Source organism: Neomonachus schauinslandi, chromosome 8, assembly GCF_002201575.2.
Source record: "Neomonachus schauinslandi chromosome 8, ASM220157v2, whole genome shotgun sequence".
Taxonomy (NCBI): Eukaryota; Metazoa; Chordata; class Mammalia; order Carnivora; family Phocidae; genus Neomonachus; species Neomonachus schauinslandi.
In genome coordinates, this window is record NC_058410.1 from 98,976,444 (window position 1) to 98,994,043 (window position 17,600).

At 42.7% G+C, this 17,600-nt stretch overlaps 1 protein-coding gene across 1 annotated transcript in view; it reads left to right on the plus strand.

The window, feature by feature from the left end:
• Positions 1-17,600, plus strand: part of PKHD1 (PKHD1 ciliary IPT domain containing fibrocystin/polyductin) — a 451,815-nt gene that overhangs the window by 141,873 nt on the left and 292,342 nt on the right. Inside the window, exon 36 of the mRNA XM_021691934.1 lies at positions 11,202-11,414. Within this exon, the coding sequence (XP_021547609.1) occupies positions 11,202-11,414 (213 nt within the window). The remainder of the gene's footprint in view (positions 1-11,201; positions 11,415-17,600) is intronic.

The following is a 17,600-nucleotide window of genomic DNA, read 5'->3' on the forward strand; positions in this document are numbered from 1 at the left end:
TTAATGACAGGTTTTGTTTTGTTTTGTTTTGTTTCTGGACTGATGGGATAACAGAAGAGATGGCTGAAATATCAGGCCTAAGTTGCAATTTTATTTACAGATAGTGGCTGCTTCCATATACAAAGCAAACTGGATTACTGAAAGAATTAGCTTGGTAATAAGGACCTTGGATTGCTTTTGCTTCTGTTATCTTTGGAATACATATTGAAGTGCTTTTCTTGCTATGGCAAGAGAGGGAAAGATACAGAGATGGCAGTAGCAGAGTCTATCCATTTGGTTGTCTCCATTTTCCTTGTTATTTTGACTTCACGGAAGCGTGTTTTTCTGGCGCTGTTCGGCATATGGTCTTATTTTCTCCCATTTTTTTGTGGTCTCCAGTTGTGAAGATGCTCAGATCTTTCTAGTCTGTTATATTTGGGATGTCTAGGGCATGCAAATGCATATTCTTGGCCCATTGAGATGAGCCACCTTCTCTTGACCCACTATCGAGTTCATTGTGGAGTTTCTTCACGCTTGGCAAGGATTTGAGGAGTTCGGAGTGAAGTACTCAGTGCTGTACCCAGCACAGCCTTTTTAACCCCAGGGATTCTCCACTTGGTGCCTTCTAGTTAGTACGGAGTCAGGCTCAGTTGCAGTAGGTGCGTGCTTCAGATAACGTTTTGCAGTGCCGTGATCTGGGAATGCCATGAGGCAGGACTTCCCTGGGACAGAACTTGTGGTTTCTCTGTGCATCAGGTCTGTGTGAGTCACTGGGCAGATTACCCTCTGCTTATAATTTCAACTTCACAGATGTCAGCACGGATTTAAAAGAAATCTATCTGCGGGCAGGCTGGAGCTTTGCTAAAAATGAAATATTCCGCATTAATATTTCTTTCTTAACGATATAATATCTTGGTCAACATGAGGGAGTTTGGGGGGCTGATAACATTTGTTACAAATGTTTAAAATAATTTATAAATTTATATTTTTATAAATTAGAAAATTATAAATTATATAAATTTATATATAGTTATATAAATTATATAAATTTTGTAAATTATAAAATTATAAATTTATAGATTTAAAATAATTTATATGGAAGTTGGCTGAAAAAGATTGACTGAATTGCCTCCTCTTCTGGCTGAACCATAGCGACCCTTCAAGTCAGGAGGGGCAATCAGGAGGTGCAGACAGGGCTTATTACATTTTGGTCAGGAAACTGGGGGCCTGAGCTGAAATTCGAGGCAGCCACAGATTCTCCTTTAGCTTTCAGTAAGGTGCCGGACCTCAAATCAAAGTGGAAAAATGCAGATGACGGTTACTCTCTCCCCTTTGTAGAAGGGAAGTGCAGTAAAGGAGTTAATGTAATTTCTTCCCCGTATTTTCAAGCATGGTGCTCCAGAACGCGCTGGGCTTTGCAGTAGGCAGAAGTGGAAGCCTGATGAAGAAGTCAGCGTCAGAGAGAAATAACTGGACTTTTTTTTGAAATCCACCCTTAACTCCCTTGACCTTGTGTGTTTCTGTGTGTCAGTCTTTTCCTGGTGACTACATATTTAATATCAGAGTGTGTTTTTTAATTCCTTCTACCTTTGGAGAAGGTGCGGTGTAAGGCTATAAGCTCAAGGAAGCAAGAACCAGGTCTGTGTTTGCTCACGTTTATATTGCAGGACCATTATATCTTCAGGCACATAGTAGGTATTCAAGTAATTGTGGAATGAGTGAACTAATGAACAAATTTCTGACCTAAAGAGGCAGATTAATGTTAGTTGTGGATTTCTCTATAATCACAGTCCTTCCTGGTATTCTCAAATGTTAGTGGATTAGTCCAGACAGTGACCAATTTCATTTACTATTTGTGTATCAGGAGATCAGAGACAAAGGCTTTTTACTGTGGGGGACACTTGGCTCTGAAACCCCTTATTTTTCCCAATCAGACAATGACTTACATTATTTACCTCCAGAGAACAGTCCCAGACACACTTGATTAGCCTTAAATGAAAGATAAGCCATTGCTATGAGAAAGGACATGCTTTCCATAGATGGGCAGACAGACAGATAGATAGATATTAAACAATTTACAGTTTTATGTCTTGACAACTTGAATGTTGTAACATGAAAAATGCTACCGAAAGGGACCAGTCCCTTCCTAGCACAGAAGCTATAATATTTTCAGTAATGAAAGATAAATATTTTAAACTTCCTTACTTAAAACCCTTCACTGGCTTTCCATTAGCCTTTGAGATCAAGCCTAACCTCCTAAATATGGCTTATGGAGTCCTTCAGGGTTTGGTCTCTCCTTACCGCTTTACCTCATTTGTTGATTAATGATTTCCACATCCTGTTTATCCAGATTGAAAGCAGGACTAGAACTCTGGGATGCTTATGTATCCGGGATTCTTATACATAAAAAATATATCAGAGACCAAGCATTTCATCACTTTCTCATGTACTGTAATATTCCTGGGGGTCAGGAAAAGGTAGAAGGTATTCTCATTTTTTAAATAAATAAATTCTATGAGGAAACAACCGTGACCTGAAACCTCATGAAGTTATCATGCTATAGACAATTTATGTTTATAATATTCAGAGAACAATTATATTTGGAACATTTTGAATTGCTTAGAGAAATATATCAAATTGGAGGGCTATTCAAAAATGTGATTGGGTCAGTGCTAATTTGAACTTTGGTAGAAGGGAGAAGATTATTTGAATGAATGAGTAACTTGGTAGCAAGGGAGATTTTTACCTGCCTGGTACAGACTTTAAAGAAAGGTAGGTTTTTTTTGTTGGTTTGTTTTGTTTGTTTGTGGGTTTTTTTTTCCTGGTCTTGTCTTTTCTCCTTATAAAGAGCTTTCGTTCTGAGGGCTTAAGTGACTTTTTAGAAATCCATGGAACAGCTGAGGGCCTTGTGTACTTAAATGCCAGAAGCTGTGTTGGTAAAAGGACGTAATAATTTCTTCGGATGCCTGGGTGGCTCAGTCGGTTAAGCGACTGCCTTCGGCTCAGGTCATGATCCCAGGGTCGTGAGATCGAGTCCCACATTGGGCTCCTTGCTTGGTGGGGAGCCTGCTTCTCCCTCTCCCGCTCCCCCTGCTTGTGCTTGCACTCTCTCTCTCTCTCTGACAAATAAATAAAATCTTAAAAAAAAAAAGGAACCAAGGTTTAGTTAAGTAACAATTGATAATGGTAGCTGTAATGACAAAGGCATTTATTTGTATCTGTGTTTCAGTTCCTTTAAATATTTCTATGTAGTTTCTTTTCCACAAATAGGTTTAAATGTTGTAATTAATATAGAGTTAATCAATTTATAAAGTTAATTTAATGAGTTTTATGTGTCATAGAAAAAGCGAAAGCTGACTCACAATCTTTATCTTCTTTCTCCATTGTCTGTCAAGTTGGCCAGTGCACTAAAACCAGGGTATTTTTATTCACCTGGAACAATTAAACTTCACCTTGACCTTGTGGTAGTAGAGACTGTATTTTTCACATTTTTTTCCTTCAACATCTAGCAGAAAGGCTGGGAAATAACAGCAAATGTTGGTTGGATGATGAAGTGAATTAATCTGCAATCCCAGCCTTGTATTTCTCCACCTATTTTAGATGATAGCAAACAGCCCAAGACTATGGACACCTAGATCAATCGCTTAATTGACTAGAGTAGTGGTTCTCAAAGTGTGGTCCCCAATCACAGCATCAGCATCACCTGGGATCTTGCGAGAAATGCAAATGTTGGGGCCCCATAGCAGACCTCCTCTGGGCAGAAGGCCTGCCAATCTGTGTTTTAAGACCTCCAGGGGATTTAGATGCACGCTCAAGTTTGAGAACTATTAGCCTAAAACAATAAAGGGAGCCATATATTATTGTCAGGACTGGAAGCCAATTAACCCAGGCCTGCTACTCTTTTCCCAAAGGCTATGTGACCCTTTGCAAAGAGCTATGAAAACTTGGCTCGGCACCTTGCATGGGCCAATCCTGAGCATGGTGGTTTTTGTTAGATGTAGTTCTCTGTACTGCCAGGGAAAACGGAGCTGCTAAAAATGATTTCTCCTGACTGCTATTGTTTGTGGCTCTGAGTCTGTGATTTTATTTCAGATATGTCTTTTCCCCCTCTACATTGCCCACTTAACAGGCGTACCAGGCTAATTAAGGAATTAGTATGTGGCATCCATTTCGGGGAGGTGGGTGGCTCTTTTCCTGTATCCTGAGAACCTTTTTGCCCACACTTTCTAGTTCATATTTTCTTTTTTTAATCAGGCAGAGACATTACAATTAAAATACCGTTAAAGTGATTCTGGCAAGTATTGCAATAAGCATGTTTTTTAATTAAAGGAAGAACAGGGGGATGCATAAGCAGCATCAGCTAAGGGGGAAAATTTCATTCGATATCTATTTTAATTGAAATGAAAAAAACCCCCCAAAAAACCACCAGGAAAAGCAGCAGCCGCAGCCTGTGCTGGTGTGTGTGTCTGGCTCACTCCCAGGTTGCTAGGTTTAGGTGTTCTGTGCTTGATTAATTAGTAGCCAGCCAGAGAGTCCATTCCCTTTGCCCCCAGTCCTTACAGCCTGATTTATGCCTCACATCCCCCATGAATATGTGAGGGCTCAGGCATCTATTTCCTGAGCTGCTAGTGGATAGGATTATGGAGCGTGCACTGAGCTCTTGGGGGCTCTCGTTTGCCAGCCAAATTGATTTTCCGCCTTTCTGGCTGGGGACAAGCCCACCTCGAAGGCTTCCAGGCTCTGCTCCAGTGGATCAGGCACAAGCCTAATCCGGATCTAGCCAACAAAGGAAGCTGTGTGCATCCCCAACACAACGCAGGCTTCGGGCTGTGGCTGGCTTTCCCCACTACTACCTTTTCCCCCACTCTCTCACCTCCTCCTGACGCCTACCTCCCCAGCCACATGGTACAGTAGGGTGCAGCAATGTGCCCGGATCACTCCGCCAGCCCTTCTTACCCAGGCAGAGGGGGGCCTGTCCATCCAGAATGGATAGTCATCTATAATTCTCCAGGGAAAGGAAATTCCACAAGCCTCCCTATCTGTTTGACTGCATAGCAACTGGAAAGATAACCAGATACAGGCTGCTAAACATTTTAAGGAATTATTTGCGGTTGACACAAAAAGCTGAGTGGAGGTTAATTAATATAAATAAGTAAACTGGATAATTTACATATAAAAATTTAGGTAGTTCAGGCTTTGAGCGATGAATGATATAGTTTGGGTTATAGATTGATCTAGTTAATTGAAGTCCTCAGATGCCTGCCTGGGTCTTGCCTGCATTCACCTCTGGCTTTCCCTCTGCTTAACCCTGGAGTCACTCTCCCTGGGTTCATTTTATCACCTGCTATTCACCTAAACAAGTGCACTTTTGCTCTGCACCCTTTCTCCCCCGAGTCTCCTAAAAATGACGTAATGACATCTTCATCTACCACCTTCACACTTCTTTTTTTTAATTTATTTTTTATTTTTTATTTTTTTTATTCTTATGTTAATCCCCATACATTACATCATTCGTTTTAGATGTAGTGTTCCATGATTCATTGTTTGTGCATAACACCCAGTGCCCCATGCAGAATGTGCCCTCCTCAATACCCATTACCAGGCTAACCCATCCTCCATCCCCCACCCCCCTCCCCTCTAGAACCCTCAGTTTGTTTTTCAGAGTCCATCGTCTCTCATGGTTCGTCTACCCCTCCGATTTCCCCCGTTTCATTCTTCCCCTCCTGCTACCTTCTTCTTCTTCTTCTTTTTTTTTTTTTAACATATATTGCATTATTTGTTTCAGAGGTACAGATCTGAGATTCAACAGTCTTGCACAATTCACAGCGCTTACCAGAGCACATACCCTCCCCAGTGTCTCTCACCCAGTCACCCCATCCCTCCCACCCCACCCCCCACTCCAGCAACCCTCAGTTTGTTTCCTGCGATTAAGAATTCCTCATATCAGGACCTTCACACTTCTTAAAGTTCTTCCTAGAGCTTATGTCTCTACAATCTTCCAAATGTTCTAATCCACCTAATTCTTTGACCCACACCCAAGAATCCTGCTACTTGGAGACGCTCCAGGTGCCAGTAGTTGGGACAATCGGGAGGAATCCGGTGGGGGAAGCTGGGAGGGGAGGCTGGGGGTTGGGGAGGAGGAAAACCAGCACTGGCAAGGGAGGGGAAGGGGTTTCAAGAAAGGAGGAGTGACCGGGTGTGTGAGATAGTGCTGGCCACTCAGTACAGGTGAGAACAGAGCATCGGGCCTTGGATTCAGCAATGTGGTTGCCATTGTGGCCATAACAGGTCCAGTTCTGATACACTTGCCAGGCAAAGGTCCTGCTGGGGCGGGCTCAAGGAAAGGGAGGGAAAGAATTGAGGATGGAAGGTATAGCCGGCTCTTTGAGAGTCTGTCGTGCAGTAAAATATTTATACTCCAAATTTTCACAGTGAGGGGGAAAATAGCTAGAACAGTGTTTTTTTTTTTTTTTTTCAAAACACGTACAACAAATTGTTTTGCGGTTGTTACAGAGGATGGCTAATTGTAGGGTTAGCCAAAAACGGGTTTTGATGTACTTTGCAAACATTAGCTAGCTGCTAAAAGTCTCTTTGACTTCCCTTTAAAAGAAATAAAAGGGATGTTTAATGGAAAGAAGTGATTGCATGTAAAAAAGTTGTGTTCATTTATTTATTTTAGAGGGGAAGTAACAATCATGATGGTTGATTGATTTTTATGAAATTACCCAAGGTCACTTGGGGGGCAGACCTGGCTTTCATGAACAATCATAACAAGCCATTGAAGGGTCATGGCCACAGGCCACTTTCAGCCCTGCGCTTTATTTCAGTGTTCAGAAATGTGGTCAAGCTCTATAAAGTGGAGGAATGAAGTCCTCCCTCTGCCCTCCCATACGAAGCCACTACGCTCCACACTGGCCCACTGGATATTTGTTTTAAGCTAATAAAGTGTGAGGATACAACACTCAGGGCCTCGGCGCAGGGCTAGCTTGAGTATAAACCTTCCATTCCTTCACACTAAGAAGCTTTCATTTTGGTTATCGCTTTTAATTATTTCAATTAAAAAGAGCTGGATTCCTCATCAAACTCTCTTCTTAATTTACCTAGATTTCCTTATCCTTGCCGCTGATAAGGAAGGAGGGGAGGCTTTTTAGCCGGGAATAATGGTTATCATATTAATTAATTAGTCCTGTTTTTAGTACTCTTGCCAACACAAATCATTCATTTTCTTTGGGCTGAGATTTCTCCCTTCATTAGCGTCATTATTAGCTCCCATCAGTAAATGACATTTTTAGATTTCTACCAATTTGTTTTAGTGTGTTGAATAGTTGGCTTGATGCGACAAGGAACAAAGCCCAGGTTTATAAATTCACCCGCTAATCCTTGTAATCTGCCTCAAATCCTGTTTGGAATGAGGCGAGGTGTATCTACATTAACAAAGTGAAAATAAATCGTATATAAACAAGCCACAGGCAAACTTAACTTAAGCTAATACGTGTTTTTCCTTAAATGTAACTATGATAATTCTAATTAATAAAAAAGCACCCTGGGAGGGTTTGCAGAAGCGGAGAGAATATGAGCTCTTCTGGCAGGTGGTCCTGGGCTCGAATGCTGGCTTGGCTTATTTTAGGCTGAGACAGACCCCCTCTCCCAGCCTGCTCTCTGGTCTGCAAAATATGGGTGTGATATCGACCTTGTAGGCTTGTTTTGATGGTCATTTCAGACAACATGTCTAAAGATTTTGACATAGGGTAGGTGCTCAGTAAGTGTTAGCACCCTCGTTTTCCGTGTAGTATTATTTGGATTTCTAATTGTGTATGGGATACTTTTCTCAAGTGAAATTCAAAGACCCCTGCAGGATGGGTGGTGTCAGGAAAACACAAGCTCCATGTTCCCACCAGTATTGGCACACCCGAGTGCACTCTTGAAGATGTAGATGTCCAATGTTCTAGAGTTGGAAGGAATCTCAGTGAATGCATGGTTCTGTTTTGCATGTGAATAATGAAAAAACAGACCATCCCCAGGCACAGAGTAGGACAGATTTGGAAACTGGGTAATGGGGAGACCCAGCAATTTTATGGGACTTATTGAGGGTCCTTCAGAGGCCAGTAGACACTCTGCTGCCGGTTTCCACCGCTTGCTCATCAAAGTCAGTTCAGATTCCCTGCCTGTTTGTAATGGAGGAGGCATGCCATGCCATGCAAATCCACGGCCCACCAGTTGAAGAGAATTAGTTGGGACATTAATGACATGTGGCTTGGAATGAAAAGTTTTAGGAAACAGGTCACATTTCTTTCCTCTCGTTCACAGCAGAATTAAGGATTATTATTGCATTTCTAATGATTATTCTTGCCATTGGAATGACAGTGGAAGGGAAAATTAAAGTCCAAATCGCCAGTAGGTCCTTTGGAAGTCTGGAAGTGTTGCTGCTCCAGCATCAAGCCTATAGGTCAAAGGAGAGTTGCTCGCTTCTCAGATAGTTCACCCGAGTGCGCGATTGCTGTGCCAGGTGTCAGAAGGAAAGGTGGGCCTGCCGGTGGTGAAACGTTGCAAGGAGGTGGTCCGGTAATGCTTGAGTGTTGGAGGAACTGTGTAAATGAGTAGTACTGGCAACAGTGGGGGGCGAGCAGATGAGTCTGACAGTAGCCACTGCCACCATTACATTAAGTGTCTAACAGGTGTCAGACCCGAAACCAGCGATCTACAAGCATCACTTCAAGAAATCTCATCGTAGTTCTTTGAGGGAAGGACCTTTACCGTGCACATCCTCCCGAGGGAGAAACTGGATACCCACGTGGGGCATGTTCTAAATTGTGGCTGCAAGGAGAGAACACTTTCAGGGGTCGAGTCCACGTCAGCATCCTAGGACTGTCGCTGACGGTGTGTGGCTTGGGCTTTAGGATGCGAGACTCGAAGGCTCGATGAAGAAGGCTGAGGAGAGTCGAAGTGCAATGTTGGAGCTGAAGGTTAGGGGTGAGGTGGCCTCCACATTTGACTATGGGGCCAAATGTATATTGATCACTATCTCTGTGCTAAGATAGAGGTAAACAAAAATGACAAAATGCATGTTATCCTTTTTCTTCTGTCCCTCTCATTCGTCCAGTGCATGTTTGAGTCGTTCCAGTTGTGATTTCTGGAGAATAGCAATCCGGCTCAATAACCTGGCGCATTGGACTTAGGACAAAATTTAGCAACTGAAGAGTCTTGGCTTTCACTGCCACTCACTCACTGAGACCCTCCTTACGACAGAAGAATCTGCTTTTTGAGCCATTTCTTTTCTGGCATGTTGCCTCTTCGCATCCTTTGCCTACCTTTGGCTCATTGAGACAATGTATGGATTTATAGATTACATGTAATAACAACATCCTCTCCGAGAAAATGAGAGTGTGTGTGTGTGTGTGTGTGTGTGTGTGTCCATAAAGGAAATTCAGATACTTAAATCAGATTCTCTAAAATGATATAACCATATATTGATTTGCTCCACAATTCTATATTGAGTGCCAACCACCTATCAGTCACTGTTCTAGACACTGGCAATACAGAAGTGAACAAAACAGAGAAGAGCTCTCACAAAGCATGGCCTCTAGTGAGAGGTGGGCAGACAATAAACACGTAAATATATAATATGCCTGATAGTAAGTGTTATAAAGAAAAATGTCTTTGGGTAAGGGGCTAGAGCATGCTATTTTATATAGACTAGAAAGGGAGGGCCTCCACGAGAAGTCAACATTTGACTGGAAACAACAGGAAGTGAGTCACAGGGATGCCTGACAGAAGAACACTGAGGTAAGGGAGCAACTGAGGCCTGCTGGAGAACTGACAAGCGGGCCCGCATGTGCAGGGCAGGTGAGGGAAGGCGTGAGGCTCACAAGATGACGCTGCAGGGGGGTTGGAGGTGGGTGGTGAATCATGAAGGGCCTTTTGGAGCCCAGTACCAGGAATTTGACTTTTATTCTGAATGGGATGGGACGTTGTTGTAGAATGTGGAAAAGAGGACCCCTGGCTTTTCTAGTATGAAGTCACAACTCTAACCACTTTGTTACAGGATAGAAGAGTCTCGTCCTGTACTTTTGCAAACGACATACAGGAGGGAGATAGATTTAGTAACTCATGCAGGTTAAAGTGGTTGTTTCATGGGCTGCTTTAATTATGTTGTCATTACAGGGAAAATTCTGCACGGAATGCAAATATTCTAAATCCTTTTAAAGAGAAGTGTTATAGAGGTGAATGTATGTTTTAATATCTTAAGTATTTATTCTCACAATATAATTTTATTATAAAATAATATTCCTATGTTATAGAAAATTTGGATAATAGAGGAAACATATCTGTATCAGTTTAAGATTATTTGATTATAAATAGCAGAAACCGACCTTCTTTTATAGAAGGAAGTTTATTGAGAATATGTTGGGTTGCTTACAGAATTGAGGGGAGAGTCTGGAAAATCAGGTGTAGAAGTGATAGTGATCAGGGTATTCTGAAGGAACTTTGCAGGTGAGGGCAGGGGGCCTCAGAAACGCAGCTCTTTTCAGGCTCCTTTAGATGCCACCACTGGAATTACTAAACTCGAAACATTTCCAGTCTTCTATTCCCTCTTGTTCCAGATTTCCATCTGAAACCTGGGTACATGACTTAGGCTATGGTAGGATGGGATACGGTGATTGATAGTCCCATTCCACCCTGTTCAGTGGCACAGAGCAATTTCTTAAGGAAATTTGGGTCTCTTATCAAAAGTAAAGCAAAATGGATGTTGGCCAGCTAAAGTGCTGCAAATGCCATGATGGTAGTCCTAATTACATTTCCTTTTACCATAATTCTTGTAATTTTGACATATTTTCTTCTATTCCTCGTTCACTTGTTTCTTAGTAATTCTAAACTTAATTTTATATGCTTCTTTTGTCTGCTGCTAGGTGACTAAAATGGTGATCTTCTCTTCCCTTACTTAGCCAGCCCTAAATTGCTGGGCATTTGGGATATTACCATTAAAAATAACATAAAGTTGCAGTGAATAGTGATAGCTAGCCTACACTGGCTTAGTATAGGGCTTCTACCCTTGGGGGTCCAATCCATATTCTCTTGTGCTTCTAAAAGAGAGGACAAGATAAAATAAGTCTAAATTGCAGCAAAAGTATATAAATGCAGAGGATTTCATCAGATGTTGGCACTACCAATAGGAGGTGAACCTTATCCTCCGAAGGACTGACAATCTTCTTTCTGGTCATTAGGAGGCAAGCTGATTTTCATGGATCCAGGACCCATTGAGCTTAGGGCACACTCCATCCTCATTACTGATGGTGGAGAGCTCCGGATTGGATCCAAGGACAAGCCCTTCCAAGGCAAAGCTGAGATCAAACTCTATGGGAGTTCCCACTCTACTCTCTTCTTTCCATATGGTGTCAAGTTCCTGGCTGTGAGGAATGGAACTCTTTCCCTGCATGGTGAGTGAGACAGTTGACCAGAAGAGATGAGGTACAACGGTGTCCAGACAATCTGCTAGTGATGGGCAAATGGTAAAACCTCTTAAAAATCTTTGGCTATTTGTTGCTGAGACAACAAAGTTAATGACAGCATGGGCACTATTTCCTTAAATAAGAAATATTGGTTGTTTTGAGTCCTGTGGCAGACAGAGTATATTTGGTTCCCGAGTATGTACTCTCCTTCCTGTAAGAGGATTATATGCCTCCACCAACTGCCAGGTGACTTTCAGTGCCTCCCACTGGGTGGACCATACTTCCCTGTCCCACTGGGACATGAAGCTCAACCGTGGACTTGCTTTGGTCAAGGAATGTGAGTGGAAATGATAGACTGAATGGCCAAGTAGAAGTTTTGAGAGCTGTCACACTGCTTTGGCCATTTGTCCTTTTCCTTCTGCTGGTGAATAGCCTGTCCCACGTAGGGGCGGCTCCTTCAGCTTGGGAACCTGAATGAGGACAGTTGGGGCAGAGTTGCAGCCCACCTCCTGCTGTCCTGAATGGGAATGGGCAATGATTTTGTCAACCTAAACCACTGAGATTGGTGTTTATAACTGCAGTATAGTGTAGTGCAGACTGACTGATGGGCCATTTACATTGATGGCATCACAAATCAAATAGAGACAACTTTATTTTGTTGTTGTCATGGCTGTCTTCCCCTCCTGGGAGCAGCGTTCAGTTAGAGTTCTACTTAGAATCCTGTTACAGAGGGGTTGGGTGCTTATGGATTTCTGGGGGAAAACCACCCCCCAAAACAGGAATTAGGCTACATGTGTTTCTGCTGCAGTTTTGTCTTCTGATCACTTAGTCTCACTTTGCAAAATGGACATTTTTATTTTCCTTGAGATTCAGGAAATTACTAAGTGTACCAGGAGAATCCTTGGTATCAACTGGAAAATGTGTAAGTATAAAATGATGAGCTTTATGTATCTTTCAGTGGATACTTACATACTTTTGGTTACACAGCATGAGAAAAAAGGGAAATCAAAATGTAGGCTCCAGATAGTGGCCCAATCTCCACAAAACTTGATGTCGTTGATGTTGGCATTTCTATATTGGCATGACAATGTAAAACCCCGTTACCTATCATAGATTAATTACTCTAGACGTGGGCAAGTAGCTATGCTGAGGGGTCTTCTATTTTGCTCTGTCAAGGCTCTGTCTATTACACAGTAGCCCTCCCTTATCTGTTGGGGGTGTGTTCCAAAACCCCCAGTGGATGCCTGGAACCATGGATAGTACCAAACCCCATATATATATATATATATATATATTTATATATATTTATATATATATTTATATATATAAATATATATTTATATGTAAATATATATAAATATGTAAATATATATTTATATTTATATATACATACACACACACACACATATATACACTCTGTTTTCTCTTATCTATACATACCTATGATAAAGTTTATTTTGTAAATTAGGCATAATAAGAGATTAACAACAATAACCAAAAATAAAATAATTATAACAATATATGGAAGTGAAAGTTATGTGAATGTGGTCTCTCAAAATATCTAACTGTTCTGTACTCACCCTTCTTGCCATCAGGTGAGGTGAGAAAATGCCTCCACAAGGGGATGAAGTGAGGGGAATGAGGTAGGCATTGTGGCGTAGTGCTAGGCTCCTGGTGACCTTCTGACCAGGTCAGAAGGAGGATCGTCTGTTTTCAGACTGCAGTTGACCACGGGTAACTGAAACCACAGAAACCCAAACCACAGATAAGGGGGGACTAGTATAATCTGTGGGCCTCAATCACAGTTCACTAAAATGCAGTCTTTTGCCTCTTTTGGCTTTCCTACGAGAGGAAGTGAAATCTTTTCATCAAGCGTTTAGTAAGTGTTGACTTTGGACCAGCCAGACTGCTACACACTGGGGATATATTTTGTAAGGCTTAAAAAACCCCATAACTATCCGGACAGAAATTTAAAATGCCTACAGTACTGATTCTTAAGTTCTTCTTTATGGAGGACTCTTTTCTCCTAGCTTCATCAGTAAGAACTTACACTGATGTTGTGGTCCAGCATCCACATGAGGCACATCACCGGGGTCTCCAAGTGCTTGCGGCAGCCTTGCAGCCCAGTTAGGCTACCAACCCAACGTGCTGTTGTTTACCACTGAAGAAGCACAGCTGCAGAACAGCAAGAGGGCACTCACTGATCAATATTTGCTCCGGACCGTTTGAAGAGCCCTGAAGCTTAACAGCGGTCCTCTGGTTTGAGAGCCACTGTCCTATACAATGCAGATGCTCAACTCTTGCTAGAAATGGAAATACACACAAAGAAGGGTGAAGACTCCTAATTCATTTTAGCCTGCTTCTTTCATTCCAAACCTTCTCATGCTCACGTTCTATTATGAAGGATCAGCAAAACAGCTCATAAATAAACCTTTATGTGCCTGCATTTTCAAGGTACCCTATGTTCCTAAGCCTTTGTGTTTAAACAGTTACCGAGTTAAGAAAATCCTTAATGCAATTGCTTATAATCAATCAATACGGGCCAACCAAAGCAAAGTAGAGGCTTCTCAGATGGTTTGAGAATTCTGAAAGTTACAAATCAATGTTGCAGCTTTAGTCCTGTGACGTTACTGGATATTGAGAGTGCAGACACCTCCTCTCCCTCCCTCCATTCCTTCTCTTTCTCCTGTTCCCTCCACCCCCTTCCCCTCTCCTTTCCTGCATTCCCAGCGTTAGGTTGTCCTCAGCAACTGGTTTACCCATTTGCCCAGAGCGCTGCCAGTATGGGAGTAACTAGGCTCTCTGGAGAACCACAGAGCTTACACAGTGAACACTTGTAAAAGCAAGCTATTGTCCTCTCTGAAATGATGCCGCTGCCTCTCATTCATTTGAAGGAAACACTGTGTGGAAAAGAGCACAGTCACCGAGTGAGAGTTCCCTTCCCTTAGTGTCTGTCAGAGAATCCCCCCCACCCTGCCCAGCCTGCAGCTCATCAGTCCCCTCTCCTGTCTCCTGCACACCTGAGGTCTCAGATTCCGCTCTGGCAGCGCTGTATAGCATGGCTAAAATCATTACGTAATTTCCCTGGCCTTTTCCCAGGGACAGACATGGGTCTGGTGACACTGGGGCTTTAGGGAAAAACTAATTTTCTTTTGCTGTCAAGTATGCAAAACAGTGAGCAACTTGATTCACTGCTTCGCACCCTAAATCCCTAATGACCCGGTGTTCACTCAGCTTCCTGGCATGATGTAGTGAGATTCACCACCTAGTGCATAGAAGACTCGTCTCCAGGGGATTTTTTTAAAATCCAGGTTTCTAGGCCTCACCCCCACAGTCTGACTTGGTGGGCCCGAGTGGGCCTAGAAATGTGCATTTCAACAGGTGATCTGATTCCTGTGGCTCACCGATTACACTTGGAGAAATGCTGTTTTTAGTGGTTAATAGTTTTGGAATCAGAACTCTGTCCACTTCTGGCACTAATCACTCATGACCTTGGGCAAATGAAGCTCCATAAAACCAGGAAAACATGGTCCCCACCTTGTAGATTTGCTGCTTGTGAACTACTCCAAAGTAACACTCAAGCAGAGTTAGTTATGGCTATTTTATTATATTCTCCCCACCCCCCTAAAGCAGTGACGACCCAATGCCAATTATCTCATATTTTCTTTTAGCGAGGAGAGAGTGAGAGGGGCTTCTCTCTCAAAATTTGGCATGAGGCCAGCCCTGCCTAGAGATTTTTCTCCTTACTAATTTCCTTGTCTACCTCTTCTGATCAGAGCAAGAGAGAGGTTTTAGCAACATTCCCAGGTATCTTCTGTTCCCACCGCTCAGTGAACACCTTTTGATTTTAATCTCTGTGCAGCTGCTTCCCAGCAGTGGAAAACCACCGTTCCTGGGTGTGTTACAAGAGAGTCTTCTGGAAACCATTTACATGGGCCCCAGAATAGCCAGAAGCAGAGCACTGCCCAGCAATGAGTCTTTTTGGAGGCATTTTATCCCTCACGTCCAACAGTGAGAGGGTTGACTGACAGGTACTAATTTAGCTCCAGCTCGGGTCACGGAGAATCACACAAATGGTCTGCATGTCAGGACTATGGCCTTCCCACCCTCCCTGCCCCGTCTCCTTCTTCATTGCTACCCCCTGGAACCCTTCTGCTCCAGCTGATTTCTCTCATGGATTCATATCGCTAAGCAAACAGGCTTTGCTGTTCAAGCTGTCATAAGGAACGATGGAGTTGAAAGCACATTTCATGTTTTTCTTTTAATGTAGGAAAACTCTCACACGCTTGTACACACACACACACACACATGCACACACACACGCACACACACACATACCCGCACACACAGGCGACACCGTCATTCTCTTTCTCGGGGTTTGGGAGTGGATTGGGGCAGGGCTATTCCCTTCGGAATCTCTGATGGGGTTCAGATTGCTTAGGAGATCTTGTCAGCTGCTCACTGGGATTCTAAATGTGACTCTAGGGTCTCGGGATGCCTCCAGAGTGGCTGTCTGGGGTCTGGCTGGTTGTGGTCAATAAGGAAATTTCACTCGTGCCTTTTTTTTTCCCCACTCTGTCTGCCAATCCAGGTTCACTACCCCAAACTGAGTGCCAATCACTTGTCACTTTTCAAGGGGGTCGCTGTCAGCTTGGGCAACTTGAATTTTTGACAATGTAATTACGGCCCTTGCTTCCACAGTGGGAGTCTAACAGGATGGTGGGGCTTTTATTGATTGTTCAGCAGGGAAATTTATCAATGTCTCTCACTTCATTTCCAGTTCCTCCCTGAGAAATTTGGCTGACAGTTTCTTAGGAGAAAAAGCAGTCTTATGGCCTTGAATGGACTTCTGTCTTTGTCCTTTTCAAGAAATTATAAGATACTGGCATTAAATATACATAAGTTTCTGAGCAAAGCTGGTATGTGGGAGCATGGTTGAGGAAAACACTAGTGCGATTGTTATGAACGTAAGAATTTGGTAGGAACAAATAAGGAAAAAACTAAATAGGCGAGTTTAGATATGGTTTGTTTTCCTTCTAAATGTACCAAGTATCTTTATTTAAATTCCATGTTTTTTATAAGTATGGTGTCACGGGCACTATTTTAGTTGCTGAAGGGCATCGGGCGGTCTTGAAGCATGGTACCGGGTGCATGGAGTAGACACGCATATGGAAGCATGTTCCTGGTTTTCACCTTCTCCACAAAATCCAGTTGTTTCCTGGAGGAACTTCAGGGGTTCCTCAGATAGTGAAGTGTTTGGGTGCCAAGCAGTGAAGGTTTAAATTGCTCAAGTAATCCATTGCTTATCTCTCTGTTTGAGCTCAAAGTAATATTTCATTAGAAGAAAGAGTTCCATTGCTAAAATGGTGATTAAAAGCAACTCTACTAGCTCATCCTTTTTTTTTTTGTAGCTCTGTTGCTTTTTATTTTTATTATGTTATGTTAATCACCGTACATTACATCATTAGTTTTTGATGTAGTGTTCCATGATTCATTGTTTGCGTATAGCACCCAGTGCTCCATGCAGAACGTGCCCTCTTTAATACCCATCACCGGGCTAACCCATCCTCCCACCCCTTCCCCTCTAGAACCCTCAGTTTGTTTCTCAGGGTCCATAGTCTCTCATGGTTCGTCTCCCCCTCCGATATCCCCCCCCTTCATTTTTTCCTTCCTACTATCTTCTTCTTTTTTTTTTTTTTTTAACATATAATGTATTATTTGCTTCAGAGGTACAGATCTGTGATTCAACAGTCTTGCACAATTCACAGCACTCACCATAGCACATACCCCCCCAATGTCTATCACCCAGCCACCCCATCCCTCCCACCCCCCACCACTCCAGCAACCCTCAGGTTGTTTCCTGAGATTAAGAATTCCTCATATCAGTGAGGTCATATGATACATGTCTTTCTCTGATTGACTTATTTCGCTCAGCATAACACCCTCCAGTTCCATCCACGTTATTGCAAATGGCAAGATTTCATTCCTTTTGATGGCTGCATAATATTCTGTTGTATATCTATACCACATCTTCTTTATCCATTCATCTGTCGATGGACATCTTGGCTCTTCCCACAGTTTGCTAGCTCATCCTTTTAACTGTGGTGTGTAGATCCTTTTGAGGAGTTCAGGGCTCCTCTCTGATCCTTTCTTTCCCCAGGACTGATAGAGCTC